The 25,044-nt window shown below is 38.1% G+C and overlaps 1 protein-coding gene across 1 annotated transcript in view; it reads left to right on the forward strand.

The window, feature by feature from the left end:
• Positions 1 to 25,044, forward strand: part of LOC132887691 (chromodomain Y-like protein 2) — a 111,648-nt gene that overhangs the window by 80,824 nt on the left and 5,780 nt on the right. The window contains exons 4-6 of the mRNA XM_060923206.1: positions 9,985 to 10,157; positions 20,253 to 20,463; positions 22,415 to 22,558. Of these exons, the coding sequence (XP_060779189.1) occupies positions 9,985 to 10,157; positions 20,253 to 20,463; positions 22,415 to 22,558 (528 nt within the window). The remainder of the gene's footprint in view (positions 1 to 9,984; positions 10,158 to 20,252; positions 20,464 to 22,414; positions 22,559 to 25,044) is intronic.

Here is a 25,044-nt window from a genome sequence, read left to right on the forward strand (position 1 = left end):
ATCGCGTTTTGATAGTCTTCATGATGCTTTTTTTTTTATAGGTAGAGGTATTTTCTCAAACAAACTGTGTTCTTCCAGGAACAGGTTGATTTATATATACTGAGATCACGTGAAACTTTTCATTTCACACCAGCTGACTTCATTCCAACTAATTACGTGACGTCAGATGATAACAGGCGCCATTTTTTTTCTTTTCATTCCTAGAATTAACAAGCATATAAAAATTCATAGTGAACAGAATTTAAGGGTTAATCACGACAGACATGAGAATGTATAGCATTATTCTTCGCCAATGAATGATTAAATTCATAATTTATCATCCGTATATTCTGTTTGCGTCCATAGTAAACAGTTTTCAAAATGAAAATACTTTTTTATGGCACTGAATCTAAATTGAAAATAAAATGAATAAAAGTAACTTCAGATTAAAATAGAGTTTGGATCTTTTTTTTGAATTTATTGCAAAAAAAATTGTCAGGTTCAAGATTTTTTTATGAGAAAAAATAAGTGAATTTTTATTTAATGCAATTTGAGTCCTTTCAGTCAGATTATGAGGCTGCATGTAAACAGCGAGAGTTCCGTGTGTGGATCTGTAATCTATATCACTTCTTTGTATCAAAATTACTAGTGCATCTCAAAAAATTAGAATATTGTGAATATTTTCCATCAATTATTTAAGAAAGTGAAAATGTTATATATTATAGACTCATTACACATAAACTAAAATGTTTCAATCATTTTTCTATTTTAATTTTAATCAGTATGGCATACAGTACAAAAACATAAAAAACATCTCAAAATATTAGAATATTTCATTTTGAGTTTGAGTAAGACAGTATGAACACAGTGTATCTCTCGGTCTAGTTCAGTACACACAACCACAACCATGGGGAAGACTGCTGACTTGACTGTTGTCCAGAAGATGATCACTGATGCCCTCCACAAGGAGGGTAAGCCACAAAAGGTCATTGCTGAAAAGGGTGGCTGGAAAAGGTGCACAAGCAACAGGGATGGCCGCAGTCTTGAGAGGATTGTCGAGAAAAGTTGATTCAAGAACTTGGGAGAGCTTCACAAGGAGTGGACTGAGGCTGGTGTCAGTGTATCAAGACCCATCACGAACAGACATCTTCAAGAAAGGGGATACAACTTTCGCATTCCTAATATCAAGCTACTCCTGAGCCAGAGACAATGTCAGAAGTGTCTTATCTGGGCTAAGGAGAGAAAGAAATGGACTGTTGCTCAGTGGTCCAAAGTCCTCTTTTCAGAAGAAAGTACATTTTGCATTTAATTTGGAAATCACGGTTCTAGAGTCTGGAGGAAGAGTGGAGAGGCACAGAATCCAAAGTGTTTGAAGCCCAGTGTGAAGTTTCCACAGTCTGTGATGATTTGGGGTGCCATGTCATCTGCTGGTGTTGGTCCACTGTATTTTATCAAGTCCAAAGTCAACACAGCCATCTACCAGGAGATTTTAGAGCACTTCATGCTTCCATCTGCTGACGAGCTTTTTGGAGATGCTGATTTCCTTTTCCAGCAGGACTTAGCACCTACCCACAGTGCCAAAACTACTACCAAATGGTTTGCTGACCATGATATTACTGTGTTTGATTGGCCAGCCAACTTGCCTGACCTGAACCCCATAGAGAATCTATGGGGTATTGTCAAGAGGAAGATGAGAAACACCCGACCCAAAAATACAGATACGCTGAAGGCCACTATCAAAGCAACCTGGGCTTCAATAACACCTCAGCAGTGCCACAGACTGATCACCTCCATGCCACACCGCATTGATACAGTAATTCATGGTAAAGGAGCCCCAACCAAGTATTGAGTGTATAAATGAATATACTTTTCAGAAGTTGGACATTTCTGTATTGTAAATCCTTTTTTTGATTGATCTTAGGGAATATTCTAATAATTTGAGATACTGGATTTCTGATTTTCATGAGCTATAAACCATAATCATCAAAATTAAAACAAAAAAGGCTTTAAATATTTCACTTTACATGTAATGAATATAGAATATATGAAAAGTTTACCTTTTTGAATTTAAATTATGAAAAAAGGAACTTTTTCATGGTATTCTAATTTTTTGAGATGCACTAGTATTAGTGAACGAGACCATCAATGATGGCGTAGCTCACTCCGGCTCCTTCTAGTCCAGAAGGAACGATCTAAAGTGGGCCACCTTGGACAATAAATGTTGCAAGCTATATACACTATATACAAGCTATATATAGAAGCGATATCCACCCTAGGAATACCGACCTATTTACCAGAAAGAATCCAAAACAGCGAGGAATTGACCGAGAAGAAGCTATTTTTATTGATAAGGCTTAATTAGTCCATAACTTAATTAATAATTGTAATTAAGCAAATCTGGGTAGAAGTTCTATGCACCCTAGGTACCCCACCTTCATGCCAGAAAGAATCAAAATCAGTGAAGAACTGAGGGCGAAGAAGCGATTTGTGTGGACACTGCTCATTAGGGATTGATTAATTACTCCATATCGTCATTATTAATTGCAATTATGCAGATTTGGGTAGAAGCTACTGTATATGGACCCCAGGTAGATCTACCTTCCTGCCAAAAAGAATAAAAATCGGTGAAGAATTGAGAGAGAAGAAGAGATTTTCGTGAAATGTGGACGATGACGGATGGACAACGGACAACACAACTCATGATGGTATAACCTCATCACCTGCCGGCCGGATGAGCTAATAATTAACAGATATAATCCTGAGCTTGTTTTCACCGTGAGATCATCTTTTTATAAAAGCAGCATGCTTGTTTCAGGGTTGTTCCATCCTCAGTAAAGTCTCCTTTATCCTCTGACTAGTGAACAGTGTGGGTTTAGCGCTAGTGCTGCTCTGCCCCCGGGCTTCTGATTCAGTCTGTAAATCACTTTAAATTTTCTCCATTTTACAATAAAGTGTTGTCACGAAACAGAGAAGCGAAAAGCAGTGACTCGTCCCAGAGGATGAAGGCTTACAGTTACAGTGCAGATTGTTTTCTTCTGTTCGTACTTCTAGTGTCTTGTGAGCGATGACTGTGTACATCTCACGCTCTCATGAGAGATCAGTCACACTCAGCATGACAAAGTAATGTGTATCATGAGGTGAACAATAACTCGGAATCAACAGCCGAAGAACACATTGGGTTCCAGTCCTGCAGCCAAGAACAGGAATCTTAGAATCAACAACAAGTTCCTATTAAAGCTAGACGGCCTTTCGAGTTCATAAAATCGGTGAAATTTAGTTCCGTCTGAAATGTACGGTAGAGCAATAGGGCCAGGGTTTTATATTTTATTTGGAAACTTCTGAGAAAAAAACTCAGAATTTTTGAGATTAAAGTCAAAATTTTTGAGAAAAATGTCTAAATTTTCGAGAAAAAAAGTCAGAATTTTCGAGAAAAAAGTCAAAATTTTCAAGAAATAAAGTCAAAATTTTCGAGAAAAAAAAGTCAGAAATCTGTAGAAGGCAGGCTTCTATATGGAAGTGACACTCACTCGTGGCCGGTAGACATGAATGGCTGAGACCAGAGCCATGGAATTCAGAGTTGTGACAACCGGGGTACAGGAAGTCGGTTGGTGATGTGATTCACGTAGATTCAAATACTTCTAGGCAGCGGCTTTCTATTTGCTAGAGACTAACACAGAACCACTACATAACAAGCAAAGATTAAGTAGAAACGAATTACATTTACCTTTTTCCGCACTTTCTGTGTTCTACGGCCACTTCCTGGAACTAGTGGAACTATGTCAGTGGCAATCTATACCTGGTACTTCCTGGGAGCCTAAATTTGTGACTTTTTTCTCGAAAATTTCGAGTTTATTTTCTCAAAACTTTTGACAAAAATTTCGACTTTTTTCTCAAAATTTTCCCCTTTTTTTCCGTGAAAATTTCGACTTTTTTCTCAAAAATTTCGAATTTTTTCTCGAATTTTGACTTTTTCTCGAAATTTTTGACTTTTTTTCTCGAAATTTCTGACTTTAATCTCGAAAATTTTGAGTTTTTTTCTCAGAAATTAAAAAAAATATGTATTTCTTAGTGGAACTATCGCTCTTCCGTAGAAATGTGGTCATTGTGATATATGTTTATTTCTGTAATATCTCACAAAATATCAGGCCATTCTGTTCTGTGGCTGGGAAGTTATTTAATTTGAAGGGATTAAAGCAAATAATGTGCATGAAATCGCTTGCGTCGCGCAGTCAAGCAGACACAGGAAGTCCGTGTGTGTGTGCGCGCATGCGCAGGTTTACCTTTAACATCATTCTGTCGCTAAACGAACAGATGATCACACTGAGGTGCTCGCTGAGCGCCGATATTTATTAGTTTCATATTTCCTGCGTTTCCTTTCCTTCGTATATAACATAACGTCTTTTCTTCTCGCTTTCCGTTACAGTAGTCGGTCTCTCATATGTAGATGCATGCATAAAAAATTGCCATTTCAACAATTTTTTTTCATCTTTACACCTTTTTCGTTACAAACTGCGTACCTTGTTTAATCATAAACCATAATTTCGACGGGAAAAAAAATCGTTTTTGAAAATCAGATCCATATCACGAGGACATATTGAAGTCTGGAGCATCGCTGGAGGTCACACTGATCGAAATAAAATTGGATATCAAAGATATAAGCAGGCATTCGTGATAAGGAAGGGTTCTGGAGGATCCCTGTGGAGATCCAGACAGAAGTAATCAGACTCGGAACATCTGACGTCTCCACGCTTGCTGTTTTGTCCTTGATTATTTCCTCCAAGCAGCTGTGCGATGGTCGTAACATCATCCTCAACACCAGGAGTCGGTTCTTTAATGTCTTTAATGGCTGTCTTCATATTTCAAAGGTTAATTCTCAATAACCCTGACAAGTTTGGTTCTTTTTCTTTGTCTGTCTGAAGCTGATGCTCATTTCATGTTGTTTCATACACAGTGTGTGTAATTGGATGGAAATATCCTTCTCTTTGCTTCACACAGTGCACCAGTGTTTATTTATAACAGTGTTTTCTGTCAGGATTAGGCACAGTGGTGTTCTGAGACTATAATAATGAGTTAGAGGGGAAAAGTAGCTTCCTGTTTCATAATTAGCTGCATTCAAAGCCTGGTAAATAGATGCTCTTGGATCTATAAATCTCCTCCAGTTTATATTTTATCATTTCATAAAATCTAATACAATTTTAAATACTTGTGATTCTCAAATGAAAGTCCATAGAAACAAAAAGCCATTTGCTGTTTCACTGATATATAAATTTATTATTATTATTATTATTAGTAGTAGTAGTAGTAGTAGTAGTGGTAGTAGTATTTGGTGACTGACATTTTAAGGATGTCCATTTGGGGAAAATTCCAGTGACGTACAAAGTGCGAAAAATTAAAGCTGTACTGCCTTTCAGATTTTTCAAGTGTAGGTCGTAAAAATAATTTTCCCCGACACCCAGTTATTTTTGTTTAGTGGACCGAAAGCTACTGAATTTGAATCACAGGCTTCCAATTTTATTTATTTATTTTTTTTAAATAGAACAATTAATAAATTTAGAGCCACATGCATATTATATTTTTATATCTATAATAAAATACATATAATCACTAAAAATGACACTTCAGTAAACAGTTAGTCATTGTAATAAATATGATAAAAAAAACATGATAATAACAAAAAATAATAATAATGTCGATAAAATAAATATATATTTTTAAAAAAGAAAAAAAGAATAAAGTCTCATTTTTTACTACGAAGAAATGTTTCACCGTTCTTTTAAATTTCTTAAAAGAGCCGTGAAAAATTATTTTATACAAACGGTCCCAGGTCTCCCCTGTACCAAGCAGGGATGAGAGTTTTCCGCTTTTCGGCGGATTTCCGCTTTTTCTGAGTAAAAATCAACCTTTTTATATTATGCCAAATCCGTTGAGATTTTTTTTTTCATTTATTGAGGGGGGTTGGGGTATGTTCCTTCGTGATACTCAAGCGTAATTCATTCCTACGATGATGTTACATGTTTACATTTTCGCCATCTTTAGTCTCGCGGTAGAATACGTGTTATCTACAATGTAATTGGACAAAACATCGCTGGCGAGAGCATGATAGCCAATCATAACAGTTCTTACAAGAGTGTGGGAGAGAACAAAAGCCAATCATAACAGTTCTTACAAAAGTACCCACATCTGTTCTATTTTATCGAAACTTGCACATGTTCATCGTCGCTGCTCTTCAAAAATACGTTTCTCTTAAGTCTCGGCTTTTTTACTCAAAATGCCGAATACAATTGACAAGCGAGACGAAGCGAAGGTACGTGAAATCACTGCTGGTATAAAAAACAGAGAGAGGACTGACAAGCTCTTGTCTTTGGCCAAAAAGCTGAAGAAGTCGAAATGATCAAATGAAAATGAGAAGTGACTGTGAACTATAAATAATTGTATAAAGTGTACATAGACATTATCCCATAAACTTAGCATTCGTTTGATTTAGTACATTGAACATGTATATGATGGTCAGTAAATCTGAATTAATGCTGACAGTTTTGAAAACTTAAATATTTCAAAAGACTTTTTGAAGAAATCATATGCAACTAATGAGGACATGGGGAGAAAAGGTCAGTCACCCTAAAATTTTATTTAAAGGAACAGTCCACCGTACTTCCATAATGAAATATGCTCTTATCTGAATTGAGACGAGCTGCTCCGTACCTGTCCGAGCTTTGCGCGACCTCCCAGTCAGTCAGACGCAGTCAGACACGCTGTCACTCCTGTTAGCAATGTAGCTAGGCTCAGTATGGCCAATGGTATTTTTTGGGGCTGTAGTTAGATGCGACCAAACTCTTCCGCGTTTTTCCTGTTTACATAGGTTTATATGACCAGTGATATGAAACAAGTTCAGTTACACAAATTGAAACGTAGCGATTTTCTATGCTATGGAAAGTCCGCACTATAATGACAGGCGTACTAACACCTTCTGCGCACTTCGGCAGCGCATTGATATCTGAGCTCCGTATCAATGCGCTGCCGAAGCGCGCAGAAGGTGTTAGTACGCCTGTCATTATAGTGCGGACTTTCCATAGCATAGAAAATCGCTACGTTTCAATTTGTGTAACTGAACTTGTTTCATATCCAGGGCTTTGAACCGGTTCAAGGAACGAAAACGAAAACCGGGAACTTTTTCTATTTCACATGGAACAGAAACGAAACCAGAAACTTTATTATTTTTTATGTTCCGGAACAGAAACGCTTATTAAAAATAATGGTAACCGGTTAATACCGGTTTTTATTTCGTTCCTCAAAGTTTCTGTAGCCTACAAATAGTCATTCTTCTCCTGCGCAAGTTTCTATGACCCGCTGGGGTTCACTTCCTGTGTGACGTTCGCTGATTGAATGGAGAGAGCGGGAAGGTGGACTGCTAGTGAGTAATTGCATTACTGAGTGTCTGAGCAAAGAAGAGCCTGAACGATGCAACCTCCCTATTGGCTGTTTATTGGCTGTTTGTAAAAATGTATCAATTGTTGCCCTTCCCACGGGAATCATCGCGGGCTCGAGAGACGAGACCTGACGAGTTAGTTCGTTGGTAGCAGAACAAAATGTCTGGACACAAATCGGGTTTTCAGAAAAGGAAAGAAAATAAACGGAGGGTCGAAAATACAAAAAAGGAGGCAGAAAATGCAAAACGAGTTTTAAGGTAGGACAAATGGTTACTTTTTAAGGCAGCCCGCCGTGGCTGCAGGCTTTCAGTTGTCTCATTGAATGGTTACTTTTCTGAGGCAGCCCGCCGTGGCTGCCTGCAGGCTTATTTATTATAGCCCATTTAGTTAAAATAGTTGATATAAAATGTTTATAGTTATAGTTATGTGATGGTTGTCCTGATTTAGACTGGTGTTTTGTTTTTTGTTTTTTTTTTGGGGGGGGGAGTTGCGCGATGTTGCACCCGGGTCCAGATTAGGGCAGAACCGGCCCTGGCTACATTTCAGCTGTAGTTTGTTTTATGTATGTATGTACTTGCATAGATGTGTACTTGGTCTTCCAATATGGCGCCTAACAAAATCTCGCGGCGCGGTGACGTCATGCGGTAGCCCTCTATAGGGCCTGACTAGCCTTTGGTAACACACTAAACGAATTATCTTTCATTTTTGGCACTTTTTCTGTTTGTGTAGATGGGAAGACATACTGAGAATCCAAATCGCCAACATTTGAAATAATAATTGTTTTGAATTATTTCTTGTCTTATTTAATGAAGGTTGTAATAGAATTAGCCTACATTTGGCTTAAGCTGGATGAGACCGAGACATAATTTTATAGCCATTTGTTAAACAGCTGACAGGGAACGTAATTAACCGTTCCGGGAATGAAATTTTTTTGCTCTAACCGGGTAGGGAACGTCTATTTAATGGTGGAACCCAAAACTGGAAACGTTAAAATTCCGTTTCTGTTCGGAACGAACCAATAGGAAAAAAATTCCGGTTCAAAGCCCTGTTCATATCACTGGTCATATAAACCTATGTAAACAGGAAAAACGCGGAAGAGTTTGGTCGCATCTAACTACAGCCCCAAAAAATACCATTGGCCATACTGAGCCTAGCTACATTGCTAACAGGAGTGACAGCGCGTCTGACTGCGTCTGACTGACTGGGAGGTCGCGCAAAGCTCGGACAGGTACGGAGCAGCTCGTCTCAATTCAGATAAGAGCATATTTCATTATGGAAGTACGGTGGACTGTTCCTTTAATATATGAACATTTTGATAATTAATAAAACTTAAGTTTAATGTGAATTTAGTTTGTCATTTTTGTTGATCATGAATTATAACCATACCCTTGAATGTAGAATGTGATTTTATCTTGAATTCAAACAATACTCCTATTGATTTGAAACATATTTTCATGTAAATATATAAAAAAGACAACAGATATATATTTTTTATCGACTACAGCTCAGATTGCAGGACAATTGGTTTGTAAGGCCTTATTTTTCAAAATTATCCGGGGGTGTTTTCTGCTTTTCTGATGACCACCCACTCTCATCCCAGACCAAGTATCCCTGCTCTCCCCTAAATACCAAAATAGAGGAAATATCTAAATTAAATGACATTTTTTTTGAGTATTCTTTTGTTAGAACATCCTCCCAATGCTCAGACTGTTATTTTATGTCGTTTATTTTTTAATAAAAAATCTTCTCTTCGTGATAGTCACTCTCGACAGTATGTTCACACACTTGTTAAGTGTATATATTGCATATTTTTATAGATATAGGCCTAATGTTACTTAAAATCGAAACTGCTCAAGATACAGTGCATTAACGATAAAAAAATATCTTTGTGAAGGTTCAGGAAAATGATTCTTGAATGAACTTCTGAGGGACATGAACACAAAAGCAGAAAACGGTTCATATTTCACCACCAATCGTGATGTCAAGGAAATGTCTCTCCATGCATTATTTATCTCTATTTTAACAACTTGTGTTTCAACGTGGACAGATTTAAAAGCTTTAATTGGATGTAAAAATATTTATATTACAACATATGTTAACTCGCATTAACACAGTAAACTACATATGGATTATATACAGTGTCTTGCAAAAGTATTCATCCCCCTCGGTGCTTGTCCTGTTTTGTTTTTACAGTGGTCGGCATGTTGTGTAAATCAAATGGTGCTAATCCAACAAAAATCCATTTTAATTCCCGCTTCTAATGTGACAAAACAGGACAAACACCGAGAGGGATGAATACTTTTGCAAGACACTGTATGCAAATAATTGACCATTTATTTTTAGATACTGTCAAAAAAAAGAAAGATGTTCCTGGAAAATAATGAAATATATTAATAATATGAGACAATAATGTATTATTATTATTATTATTATTATTATTCTCTTCTCAGTAAAATGTTATATTTGTTTCTGGGAAGACTTTTAAGCCGTAATTCAGCGCTCGCAGCTCTCTGCTATGGAGTCATTCTTTCTCTGAAGCTGCCACAGCTCTCACTCCGTCCTTCGTTTCTTTTCTCAGATCATGAAGGAGGTGTGTCGAGCTCTAGGCGCGGCGGCGGTGGATGACAGTAAGCTGCTGTTGTTCAGCGCAGTGGGCAGCATCTTCTGTAGCGGCCTGGACGCCTCGTACCTGATCGGCCGCCTTTCCACCGACCGCAGAAAAGAGAGCAGCAGAATCGCTGAAGCTGTGAGGTAATGAACCAGAGCGGAGATTCCCTGAAGCTTTACAGTACAGAGATGATCGTTAAATGGTTGAACAAGCATCACATTGAACCCTCTCTCTCTCCCTCTCTCTCTCTTTACCAGTTAAGATATTACAATAAAATTATAGTGCTTTTTTATGAAAATGTGCCTTATCTAGTGTCAGGTTTTTAATCCTCGTATTCTGTTTCCTATGTGCCATTTACCAAGGACGTGGGGTTTTTTTTGTTTTTTTTTTAACGACAATTTTTAAAATATTTTTCTATACATTTATACACACCGACCAGCCAACCAGTGAATGTCATTGATTATTATACATACAGGACACTTCTTCAATGGAATAAAAGCACGTGTTCTATTCCCTTCTAGCGGGTTTCATTCATTTGGTTTGATAGCATGCAATATTGCTAGCGTATCGCTTATCCTACGTGTATTACGTCACTCTACCTAATAGAGAATGAGCGTTGAATATGATTTACGATGTTGCACAGTTGTCAAGACAACATGATGTCACATGTTGGAGATGTAAAACTTCCATGCTAGCGAGTGACTCGACAATTTGTAAACAAACATGGTTGCCAGGTTTGTTTTGTAAAATACAAAAGATTTTGAGAGAATTTTGAAAGAGAAAGATGCACTGAACACCCGCAAGGAATGTATTATAATAATAATAATAATAATAATAATAATCATAAGTATAGGAAATCGTATGGGGCCGAGTAAACTTAAAGATTAATTTCACGAGTGATTTCGAAGTTTTGAAAATTCACGACCCGGGAAATTTCAAAACTTTGAAATCATGAGTGAAATTGACCCTTAATTTTACGAGGAACCATACGATTACTTGTTTATAATATACAGGGCCAAATTCATACTTGGGAAGCCATTCAAGTTCACAACATTTGTCATTCACATTTTCTGAACCAATCAGGGCGCGAGACCATCTTGCATGTTTGAATCCGTTTCTAAAGCGTCTTTCATCATGACACAGAAAAACTTCGATAGCACCTTGTCTAACTCACAGCATTCATACGCCACTAGAGAGTCGTTTATTTGTCTTTCTGCGGCCCGTTTCTTAAACACGGAAAGCCAAAAATTCTTACTTTTTTTGGTATTTTCATTTTCGCTTGCAGCTTTCAATTGGTTTATCATTTCTTCGTCAAATATAGCGAAACGTGGCATTGCTGAGTCAGCAGAGTCGGCCATTTTGTTGACAAAATTTACTAATTTTTGTAACCGTAACCAAGCAACGAACTAGCCAATAGCATTTCAGAAATACGGCCCCGTGTGAAGGAAAAAAGCCCTCCTTGACTGGCCAATCAGAATTGAGTAATTTGACCCTATGTATAATAATAATAATATTGGCTATTTATTTGTGGCATATCAGATATATTCCATTCACCTCGACTCATCTTCAACTCGTTCAAAATCATGCAAGCTGAATGGAATATACAGTGGGGCAAAAAAGTATTTAGTCAGCCACCAACTGTGCAAGTTCTCCCACTTAAAAAGATGAGAGAGGCCTGTAATTTTCATCATAGGTACACTTCAACTATGAGAGACAGAATGGGGGGAAAGAATCCAGGAAATCACATTGTAGGATTTTTAATGAATTAATTGGTCAATTCCTCGGTAAAATAAGTATTTGGTCACCTACAAACAAGCAAGATTTCTGGCTCTCACAGACCTGTAACTTCTTTAAGAGGCTCCTCTGTCCTCCACTCGTTACCTGTATTAATGGCACCTGTTTGAACTTGTTATCAGTACAAAAGACACCTGTCCACAACCTCAAACAGTCACACTCCAAACTCCACTATGGCCAAGACCAAAGAGCTGTCAAAGGACACCAGAAACAAAACTGTAGACCTGCACCAGGCTGGGAAGACTGAATCTGCAATAGGTAAGCAGCTTGGTGTGAAGAAATCAACTGTGGGAGCAATTATTAGAAAATGGAAGACATACAAGACCACTGATAATCTCCCTCGATCTGGGGCTCCACGCAAGATCTCACCCCGTGGGGTCAAAATGATCACAAGAACGGTGAGCAAAAATCCCAGAACCACACGGGGGGACCTAGTGAATGACCTGCAGAGAGCTGGGACCAAAGTAACAAAGGCTACCATCAGTAACACACTACGCCGCCAGGGACTCAAATCCTGCAGTGCCAGACGTGTCCCCCTGCTTAAGCCAGTACATGTCCAGGCCCGTCTGAAGTTTGCTAGAGAGCATTTGGATGATCCAGAAGAGGATTGGGAGAATGTCATATAGTCAGATGAAACCAACATAGAACTTTTTGGTAAAAACTCAACTTGTCGTGTTTGGAGGAGAAAGAATGCTGAGTTGCATCCAGAGAACACCATACCTACTGTGAAGCATGGGGGTGGAAACATCATGCTTTGGGGCTGTTTTTCTGCAAAGGGACCAGGACGACTGATCCGTGTAAAGGAAAGAATGAATGGGGCCATGTATCGTGAGATTTTGAGTGAAAACCTCCTTCCATCAGCAAGGGCATTGAAGATGAAACGTGGCTGGGTCTTTCAGCATGACAATGATCCCAAACACACCGCCCGGGCAACGAAGGAGTGCCTTCGTAAGAAGCATTTCAAGGTTCTGGAGTAGCCTAGCCAGTCTCCAGATCTCAACCCCATAGAAAATCTTTGGGGGGAGTTGAAAGTCTGTGTTGCCCAGCGACAGCCCCAAAACATCACTGCTCTAGAGGAGATCTGCATGGAGGAATGGGCCAAAATACCAGCAACAGTGTGTGAAAACCTTGTGAAGACTTACAGAAAACGTTTGACCTCTGTGATTGCCAACAAAGGGTATATAACAAAGTATTGAGATGAACTTTTGTTATTGACCAAATACTTATTTTCCACCATAATTTGCGAATAAATTCTTTAAATATCAGACAATGTGATTTTCTGGATTTTTTTTTCTCATTCTGTCTCTCATAGTTGAAGTGTAGCTATGATGAAAATTACAGGCCTCGCTCATCTTTTTAAGTGGGAGAACTTGCACAATTGGTGACTGACTAAATACTTTTTTGCCCCACTGTATCTGATATACCATGAAAAAAAGCCAGCCAGTATTATTTAAATATCTCATAACAATGGCACCTGTCAAGGGGTGGGATATATTAGACAGCAAGAAAGGGAACAGTCAGTTCTTGAAGTTGATGTGTTGGAAGCAGGAAAAATGGGCAAGTGTAAGGATCTGAGTGACTTTTTTTTTTTTACAATGGCCAAATTGTGATGGTTTGATGACTGGGTCTGAGTATCTCCAGAATGGCACATCCTGTGGGGTGTTCCTGGTATGCAGTGGTTCGTACCTACCAAAAGGATCCAAAGAACAACCGGAGATAGGGTCATGGATGTCGAAGGCTCATTGATTTGCATGGGGCACGATGGTTAGCCCGTATGGTCCAATTCCACAGAAGAGCTTCTGGAGCACAAACTTCTGAAAAAGTTAAAGGAGAACTGAAGTCATTTTTAAACTTGCTTTATTTCTTAATTAATGTGTTATTCAATTACATTTTCGGTTTTAGTAACCTTATATCGTGACTCGTATTGACAACTAACTGCAATTAAATATTATACTTGTCGGCCTATTCGGTTTTTAGCCGTGTTGAATTTAGTTTGTTTGGTCCACGGCAGGCGTCGCTTATCTGCGCGATCTTCACGAGACTTGTGCGAGACTTCGAAACGTGAAGCATCAGCCAGGTGTCAGTGCCGCCATTTTGAAAACTGTTTTCCAAACAAAATATTGCACAAAAACGAGTTTAAATGACGATTACTGCCGACTTTTTTCAAACTTTCCTGATTGCTATCAAAACAAACAAAACTTCCGGCTTCAGCATTCGAAAGAGGGCGCGCGTCTTTTGACAGTGTTGGCAGATGTCGGTCACTTTGATTTCCGCTGTACGTTTTACTTCCGTCCTACGATGTCTCGCACAGGTCTCGACGAATCTTGTTTACAGCCATTGCTTTGACATATGGACTGATATATTACAGAGCATATTTCAAACACTCATAACTTGCTATAGCAGCGACAAAATAGCGATCACAAATGCGTTCCGATATTTAATAAAATGAGATAGAATTTTGATAATAAAAAATTTGCCTTCAGTTCCCCTTTAATGCTGGCTAAAACAGAAAAGTGACTTTGTTTTACAAGCAAATGTGGGTTGTGAGATTTAGTTGAGCTGGAACTTTTTCTTCATCCAGGCAACCCTGGTTAATAATATCACCACAAATACGGTTGAAAAGAAGCTGATCATCTGTACGCTGGATGACTGTTTGTTGTCGACTCTCGACTGCCTAATACTGCAAGGGCGCAGATGGCACTGGGGACGGGGGGGACATGTCCCCTCCAGATTTATAGTGACCCCCATGTGTCCCCCCCCACCCACCGTCCCTACGTAAGGCGCCACACATAGGTAGAAAAAGTGAGGGTTAATGTTCCGTTAGTTAGACTAACTTACACTGCAGCACAAAGTTGAAATGGCAGCAGCAGCAGCCTTGTCTGTGATCAATCCACATTTTCCCCTTCTTGAATCGGTGTAGGCTGGAGCAGATCCTTGCAGAGTTGGGAAAGCAAGGTGTTCATTTTCCACGTAATTCTCGGTTAATAACACTGCACAGCTCATCCATTTGATAGCAACGGTGTTTCTGCTACGACTAATGGTGCGTTCAGTTGTACTCGTAAGTTGGAAGTTTGAAGTCGGAAAAGCATTGAAATCCAGCATCTCCCAGCATAAACGTTGGGGTTTTCGTTTCATTTCATTAACTGGCCATTTTTTTCGAATTCCATGTTCCATGATGTCCCAGTTTTTAAACTGGGAAGCGCTCAGTTCTGAGGTTATGTTGCTCGGAGCTCCAAGTTCCGACTTCCAATGTAAATGTAACACACCATCTCGACCCCGGGGTCCTAAGGGGAGCTGGGGACTTTGCCTGTCGCGGTAACCATAGTGATCATAAACAACTGTCTAATGACCGACCTGGTGATCTTTCTGCCACATTAAGCCAGAGAAGAGGGGGAAAAAAATCACAGCGTTTGTTTCAAGAACCAAAAGATGTAAATATCCTCTGCCTGTTGCCTGTTGCCTTTCCCAGATGTGACAAATACTTGTTTTGTAATGTTGAGTAGCTAGTCTGATAATAATAAGAAGGAATTTGGACTTACCTGAAGTAGGCTAAATGTAAAATAACAGCATTCTAGGCTGTAGGTGAATATCTTTTAATGTTGTTATTTTTATGTATAATGTTATTTTAGTAAGCAGCAACTGTTAACTGAAATTATGAGATTCAAGATGTTAACATTGTCCTCCTGGCCTGCAGGCAATCCCTGGTGGGGTCAACAATGAAAAAACAAAAAAAAATTACAGCGTTTTTTCAAAAACCGAGCAATGTTGACCAGTTAGGCCTTTGTCTACCAATGTTCATTCAGTTAGAAAACTCACAATTCGAATGTATATTGAAGCTTCAGTACACACACACATTTTATATATATATATATTTACACAAAATGGAATCATTTGCTGACAGCTCAGTCCCCCCCAGTTCAAAAATCCTATCTGCGCCCCTGTAATACTGGGTTCCTCTAAAAATTCAGTAGACATTCGCCTCTAGGATAAGTCAAGTGTGAAATCTTCTCAACTCGATTTAATTTGAGGATACTTTGTTTATTATTAATGTCATCCTGCCACACCAAGATCATGCTGCGGCTTCACGCTCAAGTATTTCTCGTTCTAATAAACACTCGTTCATCAAGAGAGAGCTGTTACAGATCACAGCGTCACAGCGTAGGTGTGTGTGTGTGTGTGTGTGTGTGTGTGTGTGTGTGTGTGTGTGTGTGTGTGTGTGTGTGTGCGCGCTCACGCTGTAGGAATCCTGATCCAGCTCTTGCACTCACGCTGATGGTTCTGTGGGGATTCTGTGGTTCCTGGAGCTCAACACAATCATCATTACTGTCAGAACGATGAGAATAATTATAATTATTAACTTTGTACAGCTCTTTGGGGTGTTCATTCTTTTAACTTGTAACCTCTGCTTTCTGAAATATAGATTTCATGAGTTAATTATGAATTGTATTATGTGGCACCATGGAAAATAGGAACTGCACTACAGTGTGCAAAATCCTCATATATGCCCCCTTAAAACTAGGGTTCAAAAGTTTAAATACACCAAAATATAAAATGGCTTCTTTCTTTCTTTCTTTCTTTCTTTCTTTCTTTCTTTCTTTCTTTCTTTCTTTCTTTCTTTCTTTCTTTTTTTTCATAAGACTGTCAATGGACATTAATTTAATAACGTTTCCTCTGAAAGCTATATTTATATCAGGGGCGATTTCTCAGAGACAACAAGGGAAGCCGAGCTTCCCCTAAAATTCTCTCCCCAAACTGCGGCGTCTACGACGTTGAATTCTCATTAAAACAATAACTTGCATAACATAATATATGGCCAAGATTGTATTTATGTTCATAACTATCCTGTAACTTATTTGAGTGATGTCTGACGAACTTGCAGTTCGCTACGAGAATCACCTTTGCTGCCAGGCTGTAACCTTTCTTATTTCAATGGGCTCTATGGACTGGCAGCAGTGTTGCCAGATTGGGCGGTTTTAAGTGCATTTTGGCGGGTTTTGAACATATTTTGGGATGGAAAACGTCAGCAGTATCTGGCAACGCTGACTGGCAGCCGGGTATCCGTTGCAGTCTACGAGACGGCTCTGAACAGCCAATTTCGGCTAGTTGTTATTGGTTAAAATCAACAAAATCGTCACTTCCAGGGAAGCCGGGCTTCTCTGGGACTAAACGAGACAGTGGGAGGGACAAGAAGCCGGGCTGATAAAGGATTATTGGAGGTAGTGTTTGAAAGACATGAGGAGGGCGGTACTTCGGCGAGGAACACGGAAGCATGATCAGTCAGTCCCTAGCGGATGTCGAGAAAGTGTAGTCGTGTGCTAAAGTGCTGTCCGAATTTCTTTTCATATAAACGTTTCTTCTCATTGATGTCTCTGTACATTACTCTGTAAATAAATGTAAATATTACTCGTTGTGCTCTGTTAACTTTCATCCATTTTATCAGTTTGATCATTCGCGAATTCACTCGTTTATTTCATTTGTAGTTCAATCTGGTTGTAGGCTAGCTTGAGCCTTATTGGGATCTGTAGTGCTAGCTGCTAACAGAAATTGGTGAAGTCTCTGGAAAGCACAACCAGCTGGTATGACAGGGTCACAGACCATTTTCTGGAAAAGGAGCGGAGGGCAGAATTTGTCTATAAATAGTGTTCATGTTCATGAATGTGAAGTGTGTATATTGTTCAGTAATGTTAAGAGAATGGTGGGCTCTGTGTTATAGGTTATACCTGGGTATAATATTCAAGGTTCTGTGTGTTGCATAGCCTACCTGGTTATGAATTTCCAGACTGTGTTGCAGAAGATGTTCAAGGATGTGTTGCACAGCTGGGTGTTGTGTTAAAGACTCTGTGTTGCATATCAGGGTATGATGTTCAAGGCTCTTCGTTGAATAGCCAGTGATTTTTGGATGTTTGATATTTTTGATTAAGGATATGAGGCACTAGCCTGGCAAGCCAGACTATAACATGAAATGTACAAGCAAAAATACTTTCTGCCACTAGGTAGGGTTGTCTAGTTCACTATGCTAATGGGGCACACCTTTCTATGCTTTGATATCCGGCCTACAGGTTTTACGATGAATGCGTAAAATGGGCTTCCCCTGTTTTAAAAACCAGCAGCCGCCACTGATTTATATGTAGGCTAATACCTTACTTACCCTGTATAAAATGTTAATAAGTTAATAAATATAACCTCTATAATGTTATATAACCTGCATAACACCTTCTAAAACCTCACTCAGCCTGTATAAACGTTCATAAGTAGTTCCGAGCATCTTCAAAGTCTTATATAACCTGCGTAACACCTTATAATACCTTATGCAGCCTGTATAAATGTTCATAAGTAGTTCTGAGTGTCTATAACGTGCTATATAACCTGCGTAACACCTTATAGTACCTTACTTAGCCTGTATAAATGTTCGTAAGTAGTTCTGAACATCTATAACATGTTATATAACCTGCATAACACCTTCTAAAACTTCACTTAGCCTGTATAAATGTTCATAAGTTGTTCTGAGCATCTATGTTCTGTAGCCTGCATAGCACTTTATAATCCCTTATGTAGCCTGTATAAATGTTCATAAGTAGTTCTGAACATCTATAACATCCTATTTAACCTGCATAACACTGTATAATGACTTACTTAGCCTGTATAAATGTTTAGAAGTAGTTCTGTGCATCTATAACATTTTATATAACATGCATAACACCTTATAATACCTTACTTAGACACTATATACCACTATATAAGACATTTATAATGTAGTGGACATTACTCCTTTTAAAACCTTACATCAGCCTGTATCAGTGCTCATACATAGTTCTGAGCACTTATGTGTTATATAGCATGCATAACTCCTTACGATACCTTTCATAAGCCCATTTAAATTTTTATAAGTAGTTCTGAATGTTTCAAACATGAAATATAACATGCATAACATCTTGTAGTACTTTACATAAGCCTGCATTAATGTTCATAAATTGTTCCTAGCATTTATAATGCCTTATATAGCATGCATTACTCCTTGTAGTACCTTGTATAAGCTTGTATAAATGCTCATAAGTAGTTCTGAGCATTGCAAATGTGTCATGTATTGTACATAACCCCTTAATGATACCTTATATAAGCCTGTATGAATGTGCATAAGTAATTCTGAACATGTAGAATGTTATATAGCATATATAATACCTTATAATGCCTTATGTATACATGCATAAAGTGGTTCTGAGCATGTACAGTGGGTTTAGAGGATACATATCTTATAGCACCTTAACTAAGCTTGTATAAACGTTCATAAAAAGTTCTGAGCATTTATAATGCCTTATGGAGCATGGATTACTCCTCATAGTACTTTATATAACCCTGTATAAATGCTCATAAGTACTTCTGAGCATTTCAAATGTGTCATATATTGTACATGGCCCTTTATGATACCTTACATAAGCCTGTGTGAATGCACACAAGTAATTCTGGGCATGTAGAACATGTTATATGCATAACACCTTTTAATACCTTATGTAGCCTGTATAAATGTTCATAAGTAGCTCTGAGTATCTATAATGTGCTATATAACCTGCATAACACCTTATAGTACCTTACTTAGCCTGTATAAATGTTTATAAGTCGTTATGTGCATCTATAACATGTTATGCAACCTGCATAACACCTTATAATACCTTATGTATACATGCATAAAGTGGTTCTGAGCATGTACAGTGGGTTTATAGGACACAATATTTTACAGCACCTTAACTAAGCTTGTATAAATGTTCATAAAAGGTTTTGAGCATTTATAATGCCTTATGGAGCATTCATTACTCCTCATAGTACTTTATATAACCCTGTATAAATGCTCATAAGTACATTTCAAATGTGTCATATATTGTACATGGCCTTTTATGATACCTTACATAAGCCTGTGTGTAGAATGTTATATAGCATGTACAGTATAATACCTTATAATGCCTTATGTATACATGCATAAGCATGTACAGTGGGCTGTATAGGACACTTCATATCTTATGTTAACTAAGCCTGTATAAATGTTCATAAATAGTTCTGAGCATTTATAATGTGTTATACAGCATGCATAGCACTTTTTAAAGCAAAAGTGCATGACTGTGTAATGTCATGTCACATAACTGTTCATAAGACCATTGCAGGTTGCTGTGGTATAAGGGGAATGAAACGCTATCGGACATGCTGTTATAGGAAAATAATTAACTTTGGGGCAGTAACAGTAACTCTGCTTCATCACACCACTCCATCGTTGTTTATTCTTTGCATAAAAGGCACACGATATACTTTTTTTTTAGGTAAAAGGTTAAGTGATGATCGAGTTTATTATTTTTCTCAGTTATAACGTCGTGATGTTTTATCATTGCTCCCGGCCGTCATGAATCGCTGCTGACCTTGAGATTTTGACAGCACCTCTGGGTTCTGTGTCACTGCAGGGATTTTGTAAAAGCCTTCATCCATTTTAAGAAGCCCATCGTGGTGGCCGTCAACGGTCCTGCCCTGGGTTTGGGCGCCTCAATCCTTCCTCTGTGTGACATCGTGTGGGCCAGCGAGCGGGCCTGGTTCCAAACCCCATGTGCTGCATTGCGCCTTACGCCCTCTGGTTGCTCCTCATACACTTTCCCTCAGATCCTGGGAGTGGCTCTGGTGGGTAAATACATTCCTCAGTTTAATTTCAGCAACAATATTGAAATCATGATGATCACATTGAGTCACAATCACCAACTTGCCTTTAATATCTATACTAAAGATACACTCGGAGATAGAAAAGGTTGGGGATTCACGATACATTCACGACATTGCAATAATTAAAAATCAGAAGTTCCTTTGAGTCACATAAAAGATGTTCTTTGTCATTGTTTTATCATTTTTTCCTTTAATTTTAACCCTTTGATGCAAAACATACGCACACCCTTTCTAATGCACAACATGGGTCAAAAATGACCCGCATTCATTTTCCAGGTTATTTCATGCTGACTGAGTTTTTCTTTGCTCTATCTTTTGAAATCAATTTATTTTATGATTGAATATTCCAAGTATTCTTTAAATATCTTGTTTTTAATTACCACAAATCATTAATTTAATTTTTTCTTTCCTACTTTATGAACAAAAATACTTTTTATATTACTACACATGGGTCATCCAGGTGTGATTTTAAAATTAAATGTCTTAATACTATAATAATAATAATTTGTTTCAAGTAATTACTTTAGCAGTGAATGGGGCCAGTTATTTATTTATTAACTATGTCGTTAGCTAAGCCAACTACTATAAAATTAGCTAACTAAAGTAGAATATGTTGACAGCTCGGTAGCTAATAGTAATTACTTGTAACTTTCTGACAAGTAATCTACTCACTCTCAAGGGAACCTAAACATCATCAATTTTTTCTAAGGTAATGTTAGAACAATTGAAAAACATTACTTCCATGTATGAGATGGGCAAAGGGCGCTGTGCTGAGCTGTGAAATGTCTGACACAAGCACAATTCACAGTTCCCACCAAACGCTGGAGTAAATGCATGCGGGTCGGTTCTGACCCATGTGTGTAAACTTGATGTAGAATTACAAAAGCTGTGCTTGTTCATAACTTAAGAAAGGAAGAATAAAAATGATGATTTGTGCTAAACAAAACCAAGATATTTACTGCATATTTGGAAAAGTAAATGACAAAATGAATTTATTTCAAAAGTAGATCATAGAAACACTCAGCCATACATGAAATAACCTGGAAAATGAACGCAGGTCGTTTTTGACCCATGTTGTGCATTAGAAGGGTAGTGATACAAAAAGGGTTTTTATTCAAAAAGTAAGAAAGGAAAAAATAAAATAAGGATGCATGATGATCAAAAACAAGTTAATTGAGGAATACCTTGAATACTGAATGATGGAATTAATTTATTGCAAAGATATAGAAGATAAAAACTCAGCCGGGTCACTTTTGACCCATGTTTTGCATCAAAGGGTTAAGAGTGTCGTGTTACAGTAATGGCTGTTTAAATGATACAAAAACCTACAAAATAAATCAAAATGTGATTAATTAAAAATTTAATTAAATTCAACACATCATCTGAAATTAATAAAATTGTCTCATCTCATTATCTGTAGCCGCTTTATCCTGTTCTACAGGGTCGCAGGCAAGCTGGAGCCTATCCCAGCTGACTACGGGCGAAAGGCGGGGTACACCCTGGACAAGTCGCCAGGTCATCACAGGGCTGACACATAGACACAGACAACCATTCACACTCACATTCACACCTACGCTCAATTTAGAGTCACCAGTTAACCTAACCTGCATGTCTTTGGACTGTGGGGGAAACCGGAGCACCCGGAGGAAACCCACGCGGACACGGGGAGAACATGCAAACTCCGCACAGAAAGAAAGGCCCTCGCTTGCCACGGGGCTCGAACCCAGAACCTTCTTGCTGTGAGGTGACAGCACTACTAACCACTACACCACCGTGCCACCTAATAAAATTGTTTTTAAGAGATTGGATTGTACCATTTTGTTTTAGTGTACGTTATTTTTCAGTTCACTTTCTCTATGTTACTGAAGTACTTGAAGGACTAGTATCTTCTTTCACACGGTGTCGTTTCTAGGCCAATGAGATGCTGTTTTGTGGGAGGAAGCTGACGGCACAGGAGGCGTGCAGCCGAGGTTTGGTCTCGCAAGTGTTCTGGCCGACCACCTTTAACCAGGAAGTGCTGCTGCGGGTGAAGGAGATGGCGACCTGCAGTGCTGTGGTAAATCAGATCCTCACATCTCCTACATAATGTTTAACTTTCATGTTCTATTCAGGTCAGAAAAAGAAGTACAATGGAGACACTAATTCATGTCCACAGTGTTCTTATAGACACGTTATAATGCATTATGTCGCCTGATTCCTGTGTGGAGTCAAATGTTCCTGCTATATAAGTGTTGCATGTCACTATAACTAATTATTAGCATTGACACAGGGTTATACTGGGCATCATGAGGTCCTACACAAGCGATGTCAGCAGTTATAAATACATTTATAATGCATTATGTGTGCTAAATTCAGATTATTATTATTCGTATTATAAGAAAGAAATATGTTATTTACCAGCTGGGAGATCCGTATGGTGAAATACCGTGACCTCGGCCTTGAATACTGACCTCGGCCCCTTAAAGCAGTTGCTACAGCCACCCTTGTATATGTATATACTGTTCACCCTTAGAACATATTTACAAGAAAAAAAGTCAAAAGGCAAGGTTTTGACAAGGCGTCATATGTCGTCATTAAGGGGTAAAGAGTTAAGCTGGTAAATAATATATTTATTTTTTTCTTTACCAAATTCTAACAGAAAACGAGAGCGCCCAAAAGGGAAAACCGAGCCGAGCCGCCATTTTGAATCCTCATTCACGGCTGTAATGCAAATGGCTTCCTCCTCGGTATACAAGTGCACTTCCATGGCAGGAAAAAACTACATTTTGCCGCCTATGTAGTCCCCTATTTATACAAAATTGAGTCATTCAGGATTCAGCCATGTTTTTGCTCGGCGTTAGCAACAGTTAGAGGTTTTTAGCTTTCTCCTGAAATGTTTTCTTTTATTTCTTCTTCCTCAGGGTAGTAAAACTCGCTTTCGCTGTGAACACTGTCGTTATCGCTATCCATGCTGTAAAATTAATGCTATTCTCCTGAGAAATGCGAAAATAAAGGTTGACAAAAATTGCAACTATGTTTGTTGTTGTTGTGAACAAGCGAGTCGCCAGAGGTCCGTAACTGGGGTCTGTACCGTAGGATACGGACCTGCTCGCCAGCCAATCAGAGCACAGGATTTGGACCACGAAAAAATTTAAGAATGTTATGTAATATTATTTAATGTTATGTAATGTTTTGTTTTTATTAAATATTTTAAAATATGGAATATTTACTGTATTTTATCCTATTTAGTTATTTTTTATAAATAAGGCGATTGTATTATGAATTTGCGCTCGCAACACTGGTGCAAATTGTTACTCTCGCTGAGGATCTTTCTACTTTCTTCTTATTATTATTATTATTATTATTATTATTTTTCTCCTAACGTTTTTAGGATGCTATTTCTCCCTCAGTTTTCAACCAATCATCACCAAATTTCACATGAAGAAGAATACTTCTGGGCTGAATTACGCTGCTGTGACTTTTGGTGTCGATCTGGATCACTGATCCGGAATGATCCATGAAAAACAGGATTTTTTTCAATCATTATATTACATTTAGCCAGAGCAAAATACAACATACCCAGAGCAGCAGTTGGGGGTTTAGTACCTTGCTCAAGGGCACTTCAGCCATTCCTGCTGATCCAGGGAATTAAACCAGCAACCTTTTGGTCCCAAAGCTGCTTCGCTAACCATTAGGCCATGGCTTCCCCCCAGTCACTTATGTATAACTCTGTCAATTTTCATGATTTCTTCAACCAGGGTTTTTTTTTTGTTTTTTTTTTTCAGGGTAGCAGGGCACAACTTTACCTCACTAAGCGTCATTTTCTATCTCTTACCGTTCTGGATCTATAGGGTACAGTGACCAGACGTCCCGGTTTGTAACAGCTAGCGCAAATTACTGTGACTTGATGTTGGTGGTGTTATTACTGTTGTGATTCTTATTGCTGAAAGAAAGAAAGAAAAAGAAAGAAAGAAAGAAAGAAAGAAAGAAAGAAAGAAAGAAAGAATTTATGCAACATTATTTAGTCAAAGGCCACTTTAATTGGAATTTATTTGAATTGATTTTTTTTATTAGATTTATTATATAAATTTATTTATTTAAATTTATTTATTTATTTATATAGATAAATTTATTATATTTGCAATGTAAGTAATCTTTTCCTCTGTATTTTCTTTAAGTGTTTTTATTTTAAAATAAAAATGTGTTGTAATTTTAAAGGAAAAACTAATGGATTCACATTTATATCGGTTGATATTCAAAATTTCAGTATCATACTGGAAAAGAAAACATGCAAACAATAATGATACAATAATAAGAAGGATAAAATAACAATATTATTATGTAATTTATAATTTCACAATGTTTTTTTTTTTTTTTTTTTGCTATATCTGCTGCATATACACTGTTCCCGCACCGGCCACTTTAATAGGAACTTCTTGTTGATTCTAAGATCCCTGTTCTTGGCTGCAGGAGCGGAACCCACTGTGTTCTTCTGCTGTTGCTAAGATGATGACATGCTCTTCTGCTCACCACGGTTGTAAAGAATGATTATATGAGTTACTA

This window comes from Neoarius graeffei, chromosome 6, assembly GCF_027579695.1.
Source record: "Neoarius graeffei isolate fNeoGra1 chromosome 6, fNeoGra1.pri, whole genome shotgun sequence".
Lineage (NCBI taxonomy): Eukaryota > Metazoa > Chordata > Actinopteri > Siluriformes > Ariidae > Neoarius > Neoarius graeffei.